Here is an 18,055-nt window from a genome sequence, read left to right on the forward strand (position 1 = left end):
AGAATGATAGAAGATGAAGAACAGCGATATTTGATGGTGGACTTTGTGAACACCCAAATGTCCTGCACTGTGACAACAAAACTCTGACAAATAATTATGAAATTAAAGGATTAGGATTTGCCTTTTCTATCAATCTTATCAAAACTTTATTTAAGACTTAAGATAGATAGTTTCTGTAATACGCCCCTGTACTGTAAAAGATGTCTCATGCATGATACATTTGATGATGATTTTCTTTTACAGCTACAGCTCATCCATAAAAAAGGTAGGAACAACTTATAAACTGTATAAAACTAATTTTTTATAAAGGTTACAAACTACTTTAGTTAACATGAACTAAGAGTTAACACAACTTCTACAGAAGTTGATGTTAATTTCAGCATTTACTAATACATTTTTAAAAATTTTTTTTTTACAAAAGTTATTTGTAAAAATTACTCCATTGTGAACTTACCAATCAACGGACAGCTGCATTTTTATTAACTCTATATTAATAAAGATGTATAATTACTATAACAAATGTATTGCTCATAGTTCATTTTAGTAAATACAAAACTAAAATAAACCATATACATATTTATAAACTAATAATATATAAACTAAATATACTAATATAAACTAATATAATATAAACAAAAATAACCATATACATATTTATGTTTAGCGTTTCAGCCACAAAACAGGTGATTTTTAAATTATGAAACTATATTTTATTATACATTTTTATTATACATCATACCACCTCTTCTCACAAAATCACTGGAAAATAAGTGCAAAATTAAACCCATCCCAAATTGACATCCATTTTAACATGTGTTACCCTGTGTTTTGAAACTAGATAATATAAACATAACAGAAAAAATATTATCTATACAGACAAAGTCAGGTTAAACACAACCCATATTAATAAATATATAAACACAATGTCACTTCATGTCAATTATATTTTTTGTAATCTTATGAAAAATCTTATATTCAATTTAAATAACAGAAACATTTCAGCAAAACATCTTATTACAGGAATGAATACTGACTCTCAATACATGTGTCCACACACTCTTCAAATGCCAATTCACTGCATCATCACTTTCAGGTGAAATGGTGGCTCATTTGCTACACAAACTCTTCATCCAGCCGTTCTTCTAGTCATTTTCACCATCTTCTTCCTCTTCTGGGGTATATTCTTCATCTTCAGACTCAGTGGAAAGTGGCTCTTCCTCCTCCTCACTCCTCATCTCCTCACCTTCTGCATCACTTTCATCATCATCATCATCAAAACTTTCTTCATATTCATCATCATCATCCACCTCCTCACCATCTTCCCCTTCACATATACCTACAAAAAATAAACAACAAAAATACAAGAACAAAATGTTGATAAGGTTCATGACTGGGTGTTTTCACTGAAAAACAAAGACAAAAAAAAGGCAATATTGTTGTACAGAATATTCTTTTATCAAGTTTACTTTCTGTACCTCATTAGGCCAACAGTGTTATTTTAGTATAACTGTTACAGATGCTATTATGATTTTTCATATTTCATTCAGATTTTACAACTGTTTTTTATATTTTGTTTTCATTTTATTTTTAGTCATTTTTTGTCATTTTTAGGAAATAATTATTATTTTAAATGTGCCAATATAGTTTGTTTTATTTCAGTTTTAGAACAAGTTAAACTAAATAAAATGAGAAATGTTGCCTCGGCAACTGGCTGAAATAAAATGAAGTTTCTTTTTATTATTATTATTATTTTTTTTTTAAACTATATAACTCTACTTTCCATCTGCGATCAGATTTGCGTTGTCATCTGAAACCACACTAATATGAATGAGTGGACGAAGTCATGTTGCATGACTCACAAGAGAATGTTAAATGCGCTAAACAAAACAAATACAGATGCCAACTGCAACATTCGAATATTCAGGTAACGCAGAGAAGTTTGAATCCCTTTTGTTTGGTGCACCTCCTCACAATACGCTCCATAACGTTTAGCAAAACGGCACATTACCGCAGTCCAGGACACATTTAGGATTGATAGCAATATGAAGGTAGTCAAAAACATTCTACATGGTTTCAGGGATCCAATCACAAAATATTATATCCTATTGTGGAGTTTAAAGTCATTATGCAATGGAAGTAGGAACATATCTTTTTCACACAGACACCTATGCACATACGCATGTAAATGTGCATGCTTGTAGACTAAACCCTGATAGCTGGTGGGAATTTTCTAAATTTGTTTAATTTAGGAAAATGAAACAAATGCATGCAAGAGTACTTCGCAAAAAGGCCTAATACGCATTTAGAAATCTCATTTCATACCATCTATAAGTGATTGGATATAAGTTCTGGGGCCTGTTTACCCGTATTTAACACAAACCACTTGAGACTCACAAAGTGTGCTGATGAATGTGCTGCCATGCTGACGCAATTCAGCAATGAACTCCTCCATCTTTCCTTCCATTGTTTCATACAGTGGCTCAGTGTCGACTGTTGGCTCATCAGGGAAAAACAGAGGTTTTTTTAACTGTCTCTGGTACCTGACACACAGTTAAAAAACAAAACAAAAAAACATTAACATGTGGACAAAAATAATGCCCCTCACTGCAAATGTTTGAATTAAGCACCTCAAATCAAAAGTTTGTCTTACCTTTTCATGGATAAATTGTAATCCTGAAAGAAATCCAAAGAGAAACCACAAAATGAAGATCAAATGTAAGTTTTGTTCAAACTGCCAAACAAGGGACACTCGGTTTAATAAAGAACTTGAAAAGAGTATTTTCTACCTCGCCATTTGCAGTGCGGTTGCACTTCGGGAATTAATAGGCATTGCCAGTCAAATAACCAATGATATTTTTGATACTGCTTTCAAAGGCATATTTGTATTTATGCTTTAAAGCATTGTAGCCTATTCACAGACTTTTGAGCGCATTAATGCAATGGCCAATCAGAGGTGTTTAATCCAATGGTTCAGCGATTGTTCATTGACTGCACCCTTGCAAAATGTCTCATAACAAACAAAGTGTAGGCACACTGCAAATAAGAGATTCATGGTGAAGTGTAGCCAGGTTAGGCTATAACAAGAGTTTTCACAAGACACAAGACTGTAGAAGTGATTTGCGGATCAGGTTGCGGTCTTTATGTCACATGGGTAGGGTGCGGAATTAAATTCTGATGCCGTCAGATAACAGGTCAGGTGTTCTGTTAAATATTGTGGGTGAAGGTTTAACAAACAGGACCCATGCAGGACTCTGGTGTAGATGATGCAAATAATGTACCATATTTGGAAACACATTTCGAAACATATATAGAGCAGCAGATTATGCTTTTAAAGAGAATACCATATCAATCCCCAGACCCCAAGGAGGATCTTTACAGACCCTTGGAAATTGATAAATAAAATTAGAGCCAGTGTGTAGGTTTCTACAAGGTGTGCTTTTGAGGAAAAAACAATTACTAGGTTTGCCATAGTTTGTGGCATCAAATATTTGGGATTTGAAGAATTTAGCCACTTTGTGTAGTGTTTGTGATCAAAGCAAAATCATTTCAGTACTTTCTGTAGATCCATTTACATATTTTTTATTTACACATCCCATGTCATTCAGGCGGTTCCGGTCTAAGTGGCCAGTTCTTGGCCAAAATAAGCTTCAAAGTGACCAAACTTTAGCCTGCTCATCAACTTGTAAAACTGCTGGATTCGTCTCTCTTAAAGAGGCCGCTTACACAAAACCATTTTCAAATAAAAACGGAAAACATTTTAATGCTTTCTGGCCATTTATTTACACGACAAATGTTTTGAGGGCATGAAAACACAAACTTTTGAAAATGGGTTTAAAGTGCATGTTTTTGAAAATGATAGCACTGATGATAGATTGTCTACAAAAACATGAATTTGAGAAACCAGTGAAGTGTGACATTGCCAACTACTGGTCTGGCATGCATAACACCGAGTGAATGGGGACAGTTTTTGACAGCATTGCCGTCTGTATGAGTAAAACAAAGGAAAAACTTATCCATGTTTAGTCTATTGTTCTTGTTGTCGTACCCTTAGCCAGACAATGAAACAGCCTTAAAATTGTGTTTATATGTAAAATGTACCTTAATGAATTGGAAAGAGTCATTCTCCTGTAGAAGCCTCTCAAAGCCTGAGTGAACCTCTTGTAGACGAGTCTGATCTTCAGCTATTCGACTCAGGTTCTGCTGGATTCCAGAACAAATCTCAACATCATAGGTGCTGACACATTCACGCAGCGATGATAGAAAAGCATCCAGATGTGCAATAGAAGTCACTCGGAAAGCATCTAGGTGCTGTTCTGTGTCATCCCGGTAGACCTAGAACAGAACAAATATTTCAAACAAGATTTTTACTTTTTTTTTTTTTTAGGAAAAGGGGTGCTTGCCCTTGCAAAAAAAATTTACTTAGCAAAAACAGTAATGTTTAACAAAAGGCAAAAACAAGAGAATAAATATTCACTGATAAATTCTTTAAGACTAAAAACAAAATGATACGAGATGTGAGGCCTCGTGATTAAACTATGAATTGCAATTAACTAAATGACATGACTAACTTCACCTTGTTAATCCGTTCAATCTCTTTTTGTTCAAGTCGATTTTTCTCTGCCTTTAGGATCTTCCTGTTCGCCTTGTGCAGCTGAATGTCAAGATAAATCTAGAGAATAGTGACCAAAAAAAGAGAACAAGAGAGAATTTACTAACATGGGAATGATTCTGTTGAACATTCAACAGTGAACAGCAAGTGAACATTCATTATTGAAACAAGCGGATACCGGATAATGTTTCAAATAAAAATAGTGGTTTTCAATCTTGTTCCTGCAGGTCCGTCAACACTGGACATTTTGTGTTTTAGCATCTGAAATCACGTACTGCCAAATATTGTACAACCTTCCTTTACTCATTTTTTGTATTGCATTTCAAACACTACATTGGTAGCCAACCCTGCTCCTCGAAGACTACCTTCTTGCAGACTTCCAACCCAGTTCCAACACACTTCATGCAAAACACAAACTCATGCAAATTTCAAGTTCCAACAGCGAATTTTGGCCCAACATAGTGGAGATGGAACATATTGTTTTGGTGCGCTTTCTAAAAACACGTCCAATATAGTGCGCACGTGCTAGGTCATAGGGAGGCAAGTAGCTGCTCGTATCTCAGCCTGTCTGACTGACATTTCTAGCTGCATGAAGGACTGCCACCTTCAACTAAACCTTGCAAAGACAGAGCAATTTGTGATCCTGGCCAACCTAAAACTATCACAACTTCTTCATTTAGCTAGGCTCATCATTCATCAAGGCTAAAGCCTTGTTTATACTCGACGCGTCCGCAAGAGCGTGAAGGGCGCGTGCCAAAAATGGCGTCATTGCGGTGTGGGCGGTCGTGCGCGTAGGTTCCGCAAGACCCCATTGCGCCTGGCGGTGTGCACGGCACTTTTTGTAACTTTGCGCGCGGCGCCGCATCCGAAGATGGACGACTACGAGCTGAATCTGGTCGAACTGGTGGTACGATCTGTACCAGCATGTTTATGATCCTTCTATACACCGAGACATTTGCATTGATGGGCGACCACAACATCTCATTTTGTGAACAACACATTTGCATTAAGCACCTAGTTCGCACTTGTCTAAAGTACAAACCCGATTCCAAAAAAGTTGGGACACTGTACAAATTGTGAGTAAAAAAAGAATGGAATAATTTAGAAATCTCATAAACTTATATTTTATTCACAATAGAATATAAATGACATATCAAATGTTGAAAGTGAGACATTTTGAATTGCCATGCCAAATATTGCCTCCTTTTGGATTTCATGAGAGCTACAAATTCCAAAAAAGTTGGGACAGGTAGCAATAAGAGGCCAGAAAAGTTAAATGTACATATAAGGAACAGCTGGAGGACCAATTTTCAACTTATTAGGTCAATTGGCAACATGATTGGGTATAAAAAGAGCCTCTCACAGTGGCAGTGTCTCTCAGAAGTCAAGATGGGCAGAGGATCACCAATTCCCCCAATGCTGAGGCAAAAAATAGTGGAGCAATATCAGAAAGGAGTTTCTCAGAGAAAAATTGCAAAGAGTTTGAAGTTATCATCATCTACCATCATCAAGGGTCAAGGCCGGAAAACCATACTGAATGCCCGTGATCTTCGGGCCCTTAGACGGCACTGCATCACACACAGGAATGCTACTGTAATGGAAATCACAACATGGGCTCAAGAATACTTCCAGAAAACATTGTCAGTGAACACAATCCACCGTGCCATTCACCGTTGCCGGCTAAAACTCTATAGGTCAAAAAAGAAGCCATATCTCAATGGGAACCAGAAGCGCAGGCGTTTTCTCTGGGCCAAGGCTCATTTAAAGTGGACTCTAGCAAAGTGGAAAACTGTTCTGTGGTCAGACGAATCAAAATTCGAAGTTGTTTTTGGAAAACTGGGACGCCATGTCATCCGGACTAAAGAGGACATGGACAACCCAAGTTGTTATCAGCGCTCAGTTCAGAAGCCTGCATCTCTGATGGTATGGGGTTGCATGAGTGCGTGTGGCATGGGCAGCTTACACATCTGGAAAGGCACCATCAATGCTAAAAGGTATATCCAAGTTCTAGAACAACATATGCTCCCATCCAGACATCGTCTCTTTCAGGGAAGACCTTGTATTTTCCAACAAGACAATGCCAAACCACATACTGCATCAATTACAACATCATGGCTGCGTAGAAGAAGGATCTGGGTACTGAAATGGCCAGCCTGCAGTCCAGATCTTTCACCCATAGAAAACATTTGGCGCATCATAAAGAGGAAGATGCAACAAAGAAGACCTAAGACAGAGCAGCTAGAAGCCTTTATTAGACAAGAATGGGACAACATTCCTATTCCTAAACTTGAGCAACTTGTCTCCTCAGTCCCCACACGTTTGCAGACTGTTATTAAAAGAAGAGGGGATGCCACGCAGTGGTAAAAATGGCCTTGTCCCAACTTTTTTGAGATGTGTTGATGCCATGAAATTTAAAATCAACTTATGTTTCCCTTAAAATTATGCATTTTCTCAGTTTAAACATTTGATATGTCATCTATGTTGTATTCTAAATATAATATTAAAATTTGAAACTTCCACATCATTGCATTCTGTTTTTATTCACAATTTGTACAGTGTCCCAACTTTTATGGAATTCGGTTTGTAATTGATTACATCTACAAAATAAGCCTACAATAGCAGAATTAAGCCCTGCTGGTAAAATTAAGGTTTAAACACTCTCCAACAAGGCTTCAGTTGTTTAACTAGTTTACATGCAATGAAAGTAGGCTACAATAAACCTACTGCATTTACTCTTTTATGAATTAGCAATTAATACTACTAATAAACGGCAAACTACTTCTTTACTGCTGATTCCTGGTGGTTTAGAGGAGAATTACTCCGAGTTCGCCCCCTGTCGTTTCACAGAATAGCACAACGGCGAGCGCGTCAAGTATAAATGCCTCGTCCGTTTGGAGAGGTGCGCGCGCAGGCAGCGGAGACTCGCGCTCTTGCGGACGCGTCGAGTATAAACAAGGCTTAACTAGGGTAGGAACCTTGGGGTTGTAATGATGATGATCAATTGAACTTCACAGACCACATTGCTAGTACTGCCCGGTCCTGCAGATTTGCCTTGCAAGACATTAGGCCCTTCCAAACAGAGCATGAATCACAACTCCCTTGTCCAAGTGCTTGTTCTATCCAGACTGGACTATAGTAATGTTTCCTGGCTGGTCTTTCAGCTTGCTCTTTCAAAACTCTACAACTGATCCAGAATGCTGCAGCCAGAACGGTCTTTAATGAGCCGAAAATCCTCACAAAATTGCACTGGTTGCCAGTTGCCGCTCAAATTAAATTAAAGTCAGACATTTGCCTACAGAACAACCACTGGCACTGCTCCCTCTTACCTAAACTCACAACTTCAGACTTACGTGCCATCCAGAAACTTGCACTCTGCTAGCGAATGTTGTCTTGTGGTACCATCTCAAAGAGGCACAAAATCTTTTTCTTGGACCTTAACCATAACTGTTCCCTGTTGGTGGAATGAGCTGCCTAACTCAACCAGAGCTACTTAGTCAGTAGCCACTTTCAAGAAAACTACTGAAGACGTATATTTTTCGACAGCACTTGATCCAGTAATACTAACACTTTCTCTTTTCTATTCTATTCTATTCTTAAAAGAAAAGAACTGCATTAAACAGATAGGTCATAGCACTTACGTTTGTTGTCCTTCTGTTAGTTTAACTGCTTCTATTGTTTTCATTTGTAGGTCGCTTTGGAATAAAGCGTCTGCTAAATGAATAAATGTAAATGCAAGTAGGCGGTCTTGTCCTGTTCTGTTCAAAAGCATTCGACTCTTACAGAATGCGTTTTTGACAACTGGAAGAGGTTGAAAGTGGAATAGCTCAAAAACATTTTAGACCCCATTTAATAGCAATTGTAAACCGTACTTGGCCATCTTTGGAATACTCAAACCAAATATCATCTTCTGTGCTAACTAATGTCAGAAGATTGAATGGGCCTTGACACGTCAGACCTACCTTGAAATCTTTCATGGTGTTCTTCAGCGTTTTGATGCAGTGTCCATTGTGCGTTCCTTCTATGGTGCAGGCATTACAGAGGAACAAGCGCTCATCCATGCAATAGTACCGAAACATCTCATCATGTTCCAAACACTTCCTCTTCTTCATGTCATTAAGCGGCTCCACCAGCGGGTGCTCTCGGAAAGCCGGGAGCTCCAAATGAGGCTGAACATGCTTTGCGCACATGGACACTTCACACTTCAGGCAGGTTTTAACCGCCATGGGACCTTTCCCATCTCCACTGCCATCCACTGGACAGTAATCACAGTGTACCTCCTCAGCAGGTCCGTGAAACGGTTCACCCCGGATCTGGTTGGAGTGAACTGACTGGCAACGACGGCGGAAACCATCAGCAATGTTGGCCAGTTTGAAGTTCTTCTGCCAGTTGGCAGAGCTGCGGTGACTCTGTCGGCACTCCGGACATCGCAAGCGGCCGTGATCTGAGCGGTTCTTGAGCCTCCGCAGGCATGGCAGACAGAAGTTATGACCGCAGGGCAGCAGGTGGGGATCGCGGTATACGTCCAAGCACACTGGACAGGTCAACTCTTCCTCTAAAATGCTGCTCTCTCCAGCAGATGTCGCCATAACTAGAACTGTGAGAAGGACTCTGGGGAGTTGGACTGTAAAATATAGCATACGTCTAAAGTTAACATTTGACATTACAGTTTGCAACCTATCTTTGCCAAATTTGGATTGTTGATACATAGGTTTATAAAGGAGTAGTCCAAAAATGACATCATGTTATTTTAAATCCACATTGTGTTATATTTTTAAACTCTTCTTACGAATATGATTGTCTATGAAAAGGCTATGAAAGCATAGCAATAATCAAATTATTCAAATTATCAAATTACAAGCAGTTATTAAAATGAACAATTCCACATTTAAAGGGGTCCTATTCTGCCCTTGATTTTGTTTTGGGGGTGTACTCCAATATGTTTTCATGCTTGATTGTTAAAAACAATGCATTCTTTTACACATATTTTTACAGTATAACAGCTCATTTCTCCCCAGTCAGGGTGAACACGCTGAAGCTCCTCCTTTCAAAATACAAAATGTGCTGTGTTTGATTAGCTGGCCCAGTGAGCTTTGATTGACCCAGTGTGCTTTGATTGACAATGTCCCACTCCTTTATAACAATGAGCTCCACCACAAGCCTTTAAAGATACTATCAAAGTGGGATATATATATATATATATATATATATATATATATATATATATATATATATATATGCGTGTGTGTTAATAAATTATAATAATCATAATATAGATGCATTTTCTCTTATACAAACATTATTTTTTTTTCACACACACAAAAGGAGTGCGGGCGCGCACACACACACACACAATTTTTTTTTACATTTTAGTCATTTAGTAAAAAATTAATTAATACAAGCATTAACCACAACGTACCCTATGAGGATATATCTCAGCAACGCCTCTCCAGTCCACCAGAATATCCCTTATCTTCCGCTGGAGAAAAAAAAAAGTTAAATTAAGTTTGAACAGGTCAGGTGGTGGCTGGACAAAATATCATCGCAATAAAACAAGCTGTTTTGGACGAGGTTTATTAGCCTGCTCGTCGGTGTTCTGGATCTACATATGGGTCAACATGTGGCTCTTCAATAATTATACATAATTTAACACCGTTTATCGTTGTTACTGTCTTGTTCATGCGTAAATTATTGTCCTGACCCAAGTGACATAAAGCTCTCACACAAACCTGGAAAACCTGACGTGCAGTGCACAAAGAAAATCACATTCACATGTACTAATTCATTCAATCAGTCACAATACACACTATTCTGTTGGTTCCCCCGTGTTCTAGTCCCTTACTGAACATGCGTTAGTATAACAAACACTAAAGTAAATTATTTAAATAAACAAAAACAAACAAAAAAAATGACCCGAGACTAAAGGAAACTAGCACTGACTGAAAGCAAGGCTCTGTTTATTAGTCCCAATTTGTTTAATTATCTTATTGACCCTTGCGTTTTTTGAGGTGTTAACTAAAATAATCTGTACAGACTGTCTTTCCACTTGTTGCGTGAGTTACTTATTTATCATATTAACGTTAATGTAACAACTACTGATACACTTGTACAAACATTTGTGAATCTTCTACAACCGCGTAAACTATACGTACCAAAATTGTTTGTCGTGTTAAGCCACCGGTGTTCTGGAACTGTGGATAATTCGTGATTTTTTTCTCTTTTTGTTAGGAAGAGCTGTCGCGTTTATTTCCCTGTCCTCCCAGTCTCTTGCATTTCCGCAACCAGAATTTTAAACAACTCTCAGTTACGACATTGTTAAAAACTACTTTAAACACAGAATTGCAAAACAATATAACTGTGCGTGCGTGTTAATATAAATATAAACTACAATGCCTGTTGCGTTCTGGGCTGGCAATCCAGTGCTGACTAATTACGTTAACCAATAAAGAGACTTGTTTTGTACCACGTGACCGGACGTATTATTAGCAGAGTATTATTGGTGACGGGAGAAATGAAGCTGCATTCGAATCGCAACACTCTGGTGACCCCTCCTGGTCAGAACTGTGTAAATGCAAAAAAAAAAAAAAAAAAAAAAAAAAACACCCAGGGCAAACATTCAAAAAGTTTTATTGAAAGTGAAATCTATCCAATGCAATCATCATCTAGGATTAGATATCAATAATGTCAACTTTATAGGCCTATAAGTGTCATTTGATCAATTTTCAGGATTTTTTTTTGTTTGTTTCACCAATGGCTCACTCTAACAGGCCAATCAGAGTCTATTAACCACTTTTTTTTACTTTTTAGTCAAATTAAAACGTCCAAAAATGTATACATTTACGTTTTAATTTGACATCAATATAATTAAAAAGTAAAAAAAAAAAAAAAAAAAAAATAGTATCACAATGATCATCGCCCCCACAGAATAGTTATATTTGTTACATGCTCACTGTCATTCGAAACAGAGTAATTAATAGAAGAGAAAGATTCAAATATGAAGTAAACCATCAGGGAAATAATGCAGACTTGGTATGCTAAATTAAATATATCAATCAATAAACTGATTACATAATTGAATGCATCATGGTTATAATACGTATACGTATATAATACTTATAATACGTATAAGTTTCGAAGCATACCGGTGTGCAAGGTTTGATTGATCCACGCTCCGGAACAGATGGTGGCGGTAATGAACAAAGATGTATGCCAACCACCATTGAAGAAGAAGAATGAAGCAAATCGCAAACACTACACACGAAGGTGCGTGCGTAAATCTATGGTCATGATTTACACGCCAACATCGTGACGAAGAACGCAGTTTCAAACGTTTGGTCCAAAACTCTCGGCTTTTTATTTCGTTAAGTGCCTTAGTGTGTGTGCACATTTGATCAAGTTTTTATAGTGTTTTCACCTGTTGGTAGATATGACAGATGTCAGAGCGTTGAGTGTTTTTCAAGAGCGGGTGAAATCTTTGTTCGGCTCATTTCTTGATGTCTTGCTGGTTGAAATTACAGAAGCTTATAGAGAGAGTTTCGCAGACAGCATGTGCCTAAGCCACTGTAAGTGCCATCCTGACAAACAAAAACTTTTCAAAAGTGGTTTATTCATTTTTGACTGTTGTGAATGTATGTGATTGTGTTATCGAATGTAGTAGGAACTATGGTTAAACTGAAATGTCCTATTATTATTATTTAATAATAATAATAATAAAAAAAGGAAATTATAAACTGTGTTAAAATTTCCAACAGGTAACGTTAACAATAAATAAGCAAACAAAAGCCAGTGCCTATGATAGTTCACCTCAAAATAAAATTATGGCATTATTTACTCACTGTGTTGTAATTTTAAACCTGTAAGTAATGACTGTTTCTTTTGCGGAACATAGAATGTTTTTGGTTGTTTTTGTCCATCCAGTAAAAGTCAAAAACAATGTGACACCCCAACTTTCACTGTGTGGGCAATAAAACTGAATTCAGAAGAGCATACTAAAACTATTTATGCTATATCAGGTTTTTGTGTGTGTTCCGTGATGCTTAGTTTGTACATGTAAATCGTATTTGACTTGTTTATTTATAGCACAATTAAACTGCCGCTTACCATTGTGCTGTACAAAACTTGTAAAAACACCAATCAAAACAATAAAATAACATGCAAACCATTTTACATGTAGAAAAACAAGCTCAGATCATACCAAAATATTTAATAAAACTCTAAACCATCTCAAATTGGAAACGAATGACCTGTTTCTTTGTATAATTAGTAAGCATGCACATAATTTGGGTATTCACAAAGTCAAATGAGTCAATGAAGTGTTAGTAATCTTCACACATAAAAAACAGAAGAAAACATGAAAAAGTTGTCAAATTGTGTAATTTATGCAAATACTACTGTAGTGAGTGTCTCTTGCATGTTTCATCATTTACTGATATTTCAAAATGCTTCCCAGCATTTTGACAAATAATAATGAAAAAATGGTATGTTGTGTTTTTCTGTTTAAGAAACATTCACACAGTAAATTATGCTATATGGGGATTGAAGGTAAAAAAGAAGGGATACTTGATTGAGGATATGGGCAGAGAAATTCACAAAAAAACTGCTAGTCACCCATATTTTAAAAATCTATAGACTCATTCAATTCAATCTATTCACATTTATTTGTAGAGAGCTTTTCGCAAGTCATACTCGATGCATATAGATTCAAAGCAGCTTTACTTAAAATCCATGTCTATATTACAATTTAGAGTAATCTATGTAATGTCCATATGTCAGAAATGCACAGTTCTAAGATCATACAAATCATGCACATTATTCAGAAAAAGGTGAAAGATAAAACAGAAGCAGTTAGCATCACAGTGTTGTTTTCTGAATTTATGATTTTGTTTGAAGAAGGTCACCTTACTGTTATCTCGCAAACTTTTCTTTCCATTTTTAAAGGTCATATTGCTTATGGTGAGTGAGTAATGGTTGAACTTTCATTTTGGGGTGAACTGCTGCTTTCTATGATTGATCATTACTGAAATCTGAGTGAATTCAAGGGCTTCAATAAAATAAAATGAAACATAAATGAATTTTTATATATTTTTAAAATATAAATTAAATTTAATCAAATTTATATAATTATGTAAAAATTACATATGTTAAATATTTTTGAAATTCTTGTTTTGCAGGTGATCAATGTGCCAGTAATCAGCTTGATAGCAATGACAATAAGGTATGTTTGTGCTATATACTTTACAGTCTATAGCCGCGTTTCCACCGCAATTACCAGGAACTTTTTTCACAGGAACTTTTTTTTTCCCCAGACCGCTTGCTTACTGCGTTTACACCGCATACTAAAATAAGAACAGTCTTTCAGGACAATCTTTATATATACCTGTCTGACACAGAGGAAACTATTAATGAAAATTCAACAAATATCTTATTTTGTCATTGGATGAACAACCCAGACAGGTTTCTGATTTGTCAATGAAATGATTTGTGAGCCATACACCTTTGATGGAAAGGGTAATGAGGGTTAGAATGTTAGCATGTTGACTGATACTATAGAAATGGACCTTGATCGATTATATCCATACAAGGCCTTAACTATATTAAATAAAAAATAATTAAAAACAACTATTTAAAGTAACTATCAATGTAGTGTAGTAAGAGTATTGGGTAACCTAAAAGCTGTTCTGATTGACTAGGCCAATCTCAACATGTTAAAATAGCTTAAAATCGTTTTTTTAGAGTTTCCCTATTTAGGGCTAAAACAGGTAGTGCATCCCCAAAATGTCAATGTTAACATTCAGATTAATATTCTACACATCTAGACCTTTCAGAAAAGCATGATTTTGTCAGGGGAGGGGGTTGGGGTGTATGATAGGCGAATGGTCATGGCCTATGCATGAAATGGGCTCATTATGTCAACATAAAGCCTTAACTATGTTAATTTTAGACACCTACCAATAAGCAGCATGGTAGATATTTGACCTAAGTCATCATATGTTAAGTTTGAGTGTGTATTGGGTCCCTTAAAAGCTTTTCTGATTGACTAGGCCAATCTTGAAATGTTAAAATCGCTTAAAAACGTTTTTAGGGTTTCCCTATTCACAGGCCTAAAACAGGTAGTGCAACCCAAAATTTTCAATGTTAACATTCAGATTCATATTCTACACATCCAGACCTTTCAAAAAAGTATGGTTTTGTTGGGAGGTGGGGGGGGGGGGGGTAGGCCTATGTAGCTCGCCGCCTAATTTGTTTGACGGGTGTAGTAACAATAACTAGGGGGCGTGGCTTTTGCCAACAGTCAATAGGAACTACCAGTGACGTGTAAGTGTACATTGAATAGCCGAAGGCATGCCATGTGAAACACCACCACCCACCATTTTTAAAAAGCTATGTTAACACTGTTTACATATGCCTACTCCATGAACTAACTTCACGAACCCTGAAGTCCAGGCACATCTCAACCTATCACTCATCCATCCCCAAGTTGTTGACGTACCACAGTTAAATGATGTCACTATCAACTGGCTTACATCACTTTAGAGTTCCTCCTAGTGGTGTCAATGCAACCAGGAAAATGAGTTATCGGGGTTATCTTTAGTTATCGGGGAACATCCTGGTGGCAAGTTTCTTTAACAGATTTCCTATAACTAAAGTGCAAAAGTCCCATAGTGATGCCATAGATAGAAGAGCCATTTTTTTCAGTGATGATCAGTCGTTAAAAGAAGTAAGTTAGTGTAAAACATTTTAATAATCTTTATTCACTATAAAGTACCTTTTTTTCATTAAAAAGGTTCAATGAATGCTAAAGGTTCTTCATGGATCCATCAATGCCCAGTGGTGGAATGTAACGAAGTACAAATACTTCGTTACTTTACTTAAGTACATTTTTCACGTATCTTTACTTTACTTAAGTAGAATAAATAGTGCATACTTTTTACTTTTACTTCGTTACATTTTGCAGCAATTATTATACTTTCTACTCCACTACATTTCTACAACTTCTGCTACATTTTCGTTACATTTTCTGATCAGTTTTTCCCCTGCCAAAACGTAATCTGACCGTCCGTTCGTTGCACGTTTGTTTCACCAGTGACGTTTGGTTGCCATAGATACATCAACTAAATGCGTCTCACGCAGTGTGTTTATCATGCAACTCATACGCGAAAATTTGTTTTTATGTGCATAGGAAACACCCATGTGTAATATACGTTTGGTTAGGATTATGGCAAGCCAAGAGGTTCAGAATTACACCATAAATGAATCGCGTTTACTGCCAAACATAGTTATAAACATATAGTAAGGATAAGCACGATATTGCCTAATTGCAAGCTTGTTTCAGAAATGGTGACATTTTTTTCCATCATTATTGAACATCATTATAGGAGTATTAGGTTGAATGAGTTCGAATTAAATGTTTTATTAATCATTAGAAAATAGACATTAAGATAATAAATTGTTATGCAAGTACTTTTACTTTTAATACTTAAAGTACATTTAAAATAAAGTACTTTTTACTTTTTACTTAAGTATGGTTGTCATTGTGTTACTTCTACTTTTACTAAAGTAAATATTTATCTGGGTATTTGTACTTTTACTTAAGTACTGAGATTTAGTACTTCCTCCACCACTGTCAATGCCAATAAAGGACCTTTATTTATAAGATATTGTTCAATGAAAAGTTCTTTCGGAAACCAATAATTGTTATTTTATGGCATCAATTATATGGCAAAAAGCAGATTTTTTAAATCTTTTTTTTCACACAGTCTGGCTTAAATAATACTTGACTTTGCACAGTCTGCATTGTTGTTGTTTTTTACCCAATCTAATTGAAATAATATTGTACCGTCAACAGTCATAAAGGTCAAGTGAAATCTTTGTGCTCTTTGCATCTGATTGAACTACTTTATCCATTATGTTTGATTGCACAATAATTGCATCATCATAGTATATGATTTTCTTCCATTTTAATTGTCTTTTGTCCTGTAATTTCAGCAGGACAGTGAAGTCAGAGTGGAATCTGAAGAGTCCCAGCTATTAATGAGATTTCAATGTAGTGACACAGTCACTCCATTGCAGTTGATGCACAGGGAATCTAAACAACCAGAAGGAGAACAAAACCAGTCCAACACCCTGAAAATTCTCAATCCGTATCCAGTGCAGGTGTCATCTCCTATATTAACAGCACAGATAAATCAGGATGACATACAGATAGCCATTGTAGAAAATATGATGATACAAACTACAGAATCCATAAATGACAATGAAAAGCAGACATTTCTGGAGACTCCCAACATACCTGTCCGAAAGCCTGAAGAAGGGCCGCCAACTGTTCATCATCAGCCAGAAACATCGGGCAAGACTGAACCAGAGCCCGAACAAGTCATTAAACAGGAAAATGAAGATGTCGCTGTGACGATTGAAGAAAAAGAAGAACTAGAAAATGGGTGTCGAGCGGAGACGCAAGTGTGCCAGATCTCAGGTGAAAATACTCAAGCTCAGCTGAAGCCTGAAGATGGTGAGCTTCATGAACCAGTAGAGTTAGACCAGAGCACCTCTTTTCAACGAGAGGATTCATGTCTTCACTGGAATCAGTCTTCTTTCGGGGTTTTTGGCACTGTACGAAGCCAGATACCTCAGAGCCATCAGGAAAGGCTTGAACCTTTGCAGAAGCTGGACAACTGTCAAATGCCCAATCGCTCTTTGATGCCTCAACATAGGGGGTGTTTAAGACCTTGCTTTGTACAACTCCAGAAGGCTGAAATACTGCAAAGAACCACCGGCCAGCCTAGACAACTGCATGTTTGCAGTATCTGTAACAAATTCTTTATCTACAAGAGAACCCTAAGAAGGCACAAACGCTTCCACACCGGCGAGAAACCCTACAGCTGCTCGCTCTGTTCCAAGACCTTCATCTTACGCAAAACCCTCCGTCAGCACAAGAAACTACATTTAAGGAGACCGTACAGCTGCACTCAATGTGGCAAGAGGTTCAAACACTGGAGAAAGTTACGCATCCATTGGCGTTCTCATGCCGGAGAGAGTCCGTTCAAGTGTAGCCTTTGTGGGAAATGCTGCAAGACTCTAAAGAGCCTTGACCGGCACCTGGCTTATGTTGACCACACCTGACTTATCGAGAGAGGAATCAATTGTTTAAAAAAAAAGATGTAAGGACATCATTGGATTTTCATTTGTGTGTGAATATTGTTGTACCGTTTTGTTTTTGAAGTGTTTCAATTATAACTAAGTGAAATAAATGGGTTGTATGTGTTCTTTATTGTTTAATTGTTTTGTTTGTTTTTTTAAATAAAAACAAAAACTTACATTCGGAAAGGATGTTGGTCTGTAAGGGTTTTTTTTGTTGTTTTTTTTGTTAATGTATTGAGCATTTTTCTGGCCAGTCCACAGAATACACTCTAAAAACAAATGTTTTGGATCAAGAAAAATACTAATAAATAT

At 36.8% G+C, this 18,055-nt stretch overlaps 2 protein-coding genes across 3 annotated transcripts; one reads left to right on the forward strand and one right to left on the reverse strand.

Moving 5' to 3' along the window:
• Positions 1-687: 687 nt before the first annotated feature.
• On the reverse strand, positions 688-11,023 carry LOC120463418 (E3 ubiquitin/ISG15 ligase TRIM25). The gene is made up of 8 exons (XM_089126787.1): positions 10,759-11,023; positions 10,026-10,085; positions 8,569-9,230; positions 4,574-4,669; positions 4,099-4,332; positions 2,651-2,673; positions 2,395-2,540; positions 688-1,336 (listed from the first exon to the last, which is right to left on the reverse strand). The coding sequence occupies exons 3-8, from the start codon at positions 9,193-9,195 to the stop codon at positions 1,143-1,145; spliced, it is 1,320 nt and encodes a 439-aa protein (XP_088982913.1). The 5' UTR covers positions 9,196-9,230; positions 10,026-10,085; positions 10,759-11,023; the 3' UTR covers positions 688-1,142.
• A 790-nt stretch (positions 11,024-11,813) lies between these two features.
• On the forward strand, positions 11,814-17,868 carry LOC120463410 (uncharacterized). Of its 2 annotated transcripts, none has more exons than XM_039652484.2 (3): positions 11,814-12,168; positions 13,777-13,820; positions 16,595-17,868. In XM_039652484.2, the coding sequence occupies exons 1-3, from the start codon at positions 12,033-12,035 to the stop codon at positions 17,723-17,725; spliced, it is 1,311 nt and encodes a 436-aa protein (XP_039508418.2). In that variant the 5' UTR covers positions 11,814-12,032; the 3' UTR covers positions 17,726-17,868. The 2 variants fall into 2 exon arrangements, with proteins under 2 accessions (XP_039508418.2, XP_039508407.2); XM_039652473.2 differs by having other exon boundaries at positions 11,815-12,168; positions 16,592-17,868.
• Positions 17,869-18,055: the final 187 nt, after the last annotated feature.

This window comes from Pimephales promelas, chromosome 1 (genome assembly GCF_988280905.1).
Source record: "Pimephales promelas chromosome 1, fPimPro1.hap1.1, whole genome shotgun sequence".
Taxonomy (NCBI): Eukaryota; Metazoa; Chordata; class Actinopteri; order Cypriniformes; family Leuciscidae; genus Pimephales; species Pimephales promelas.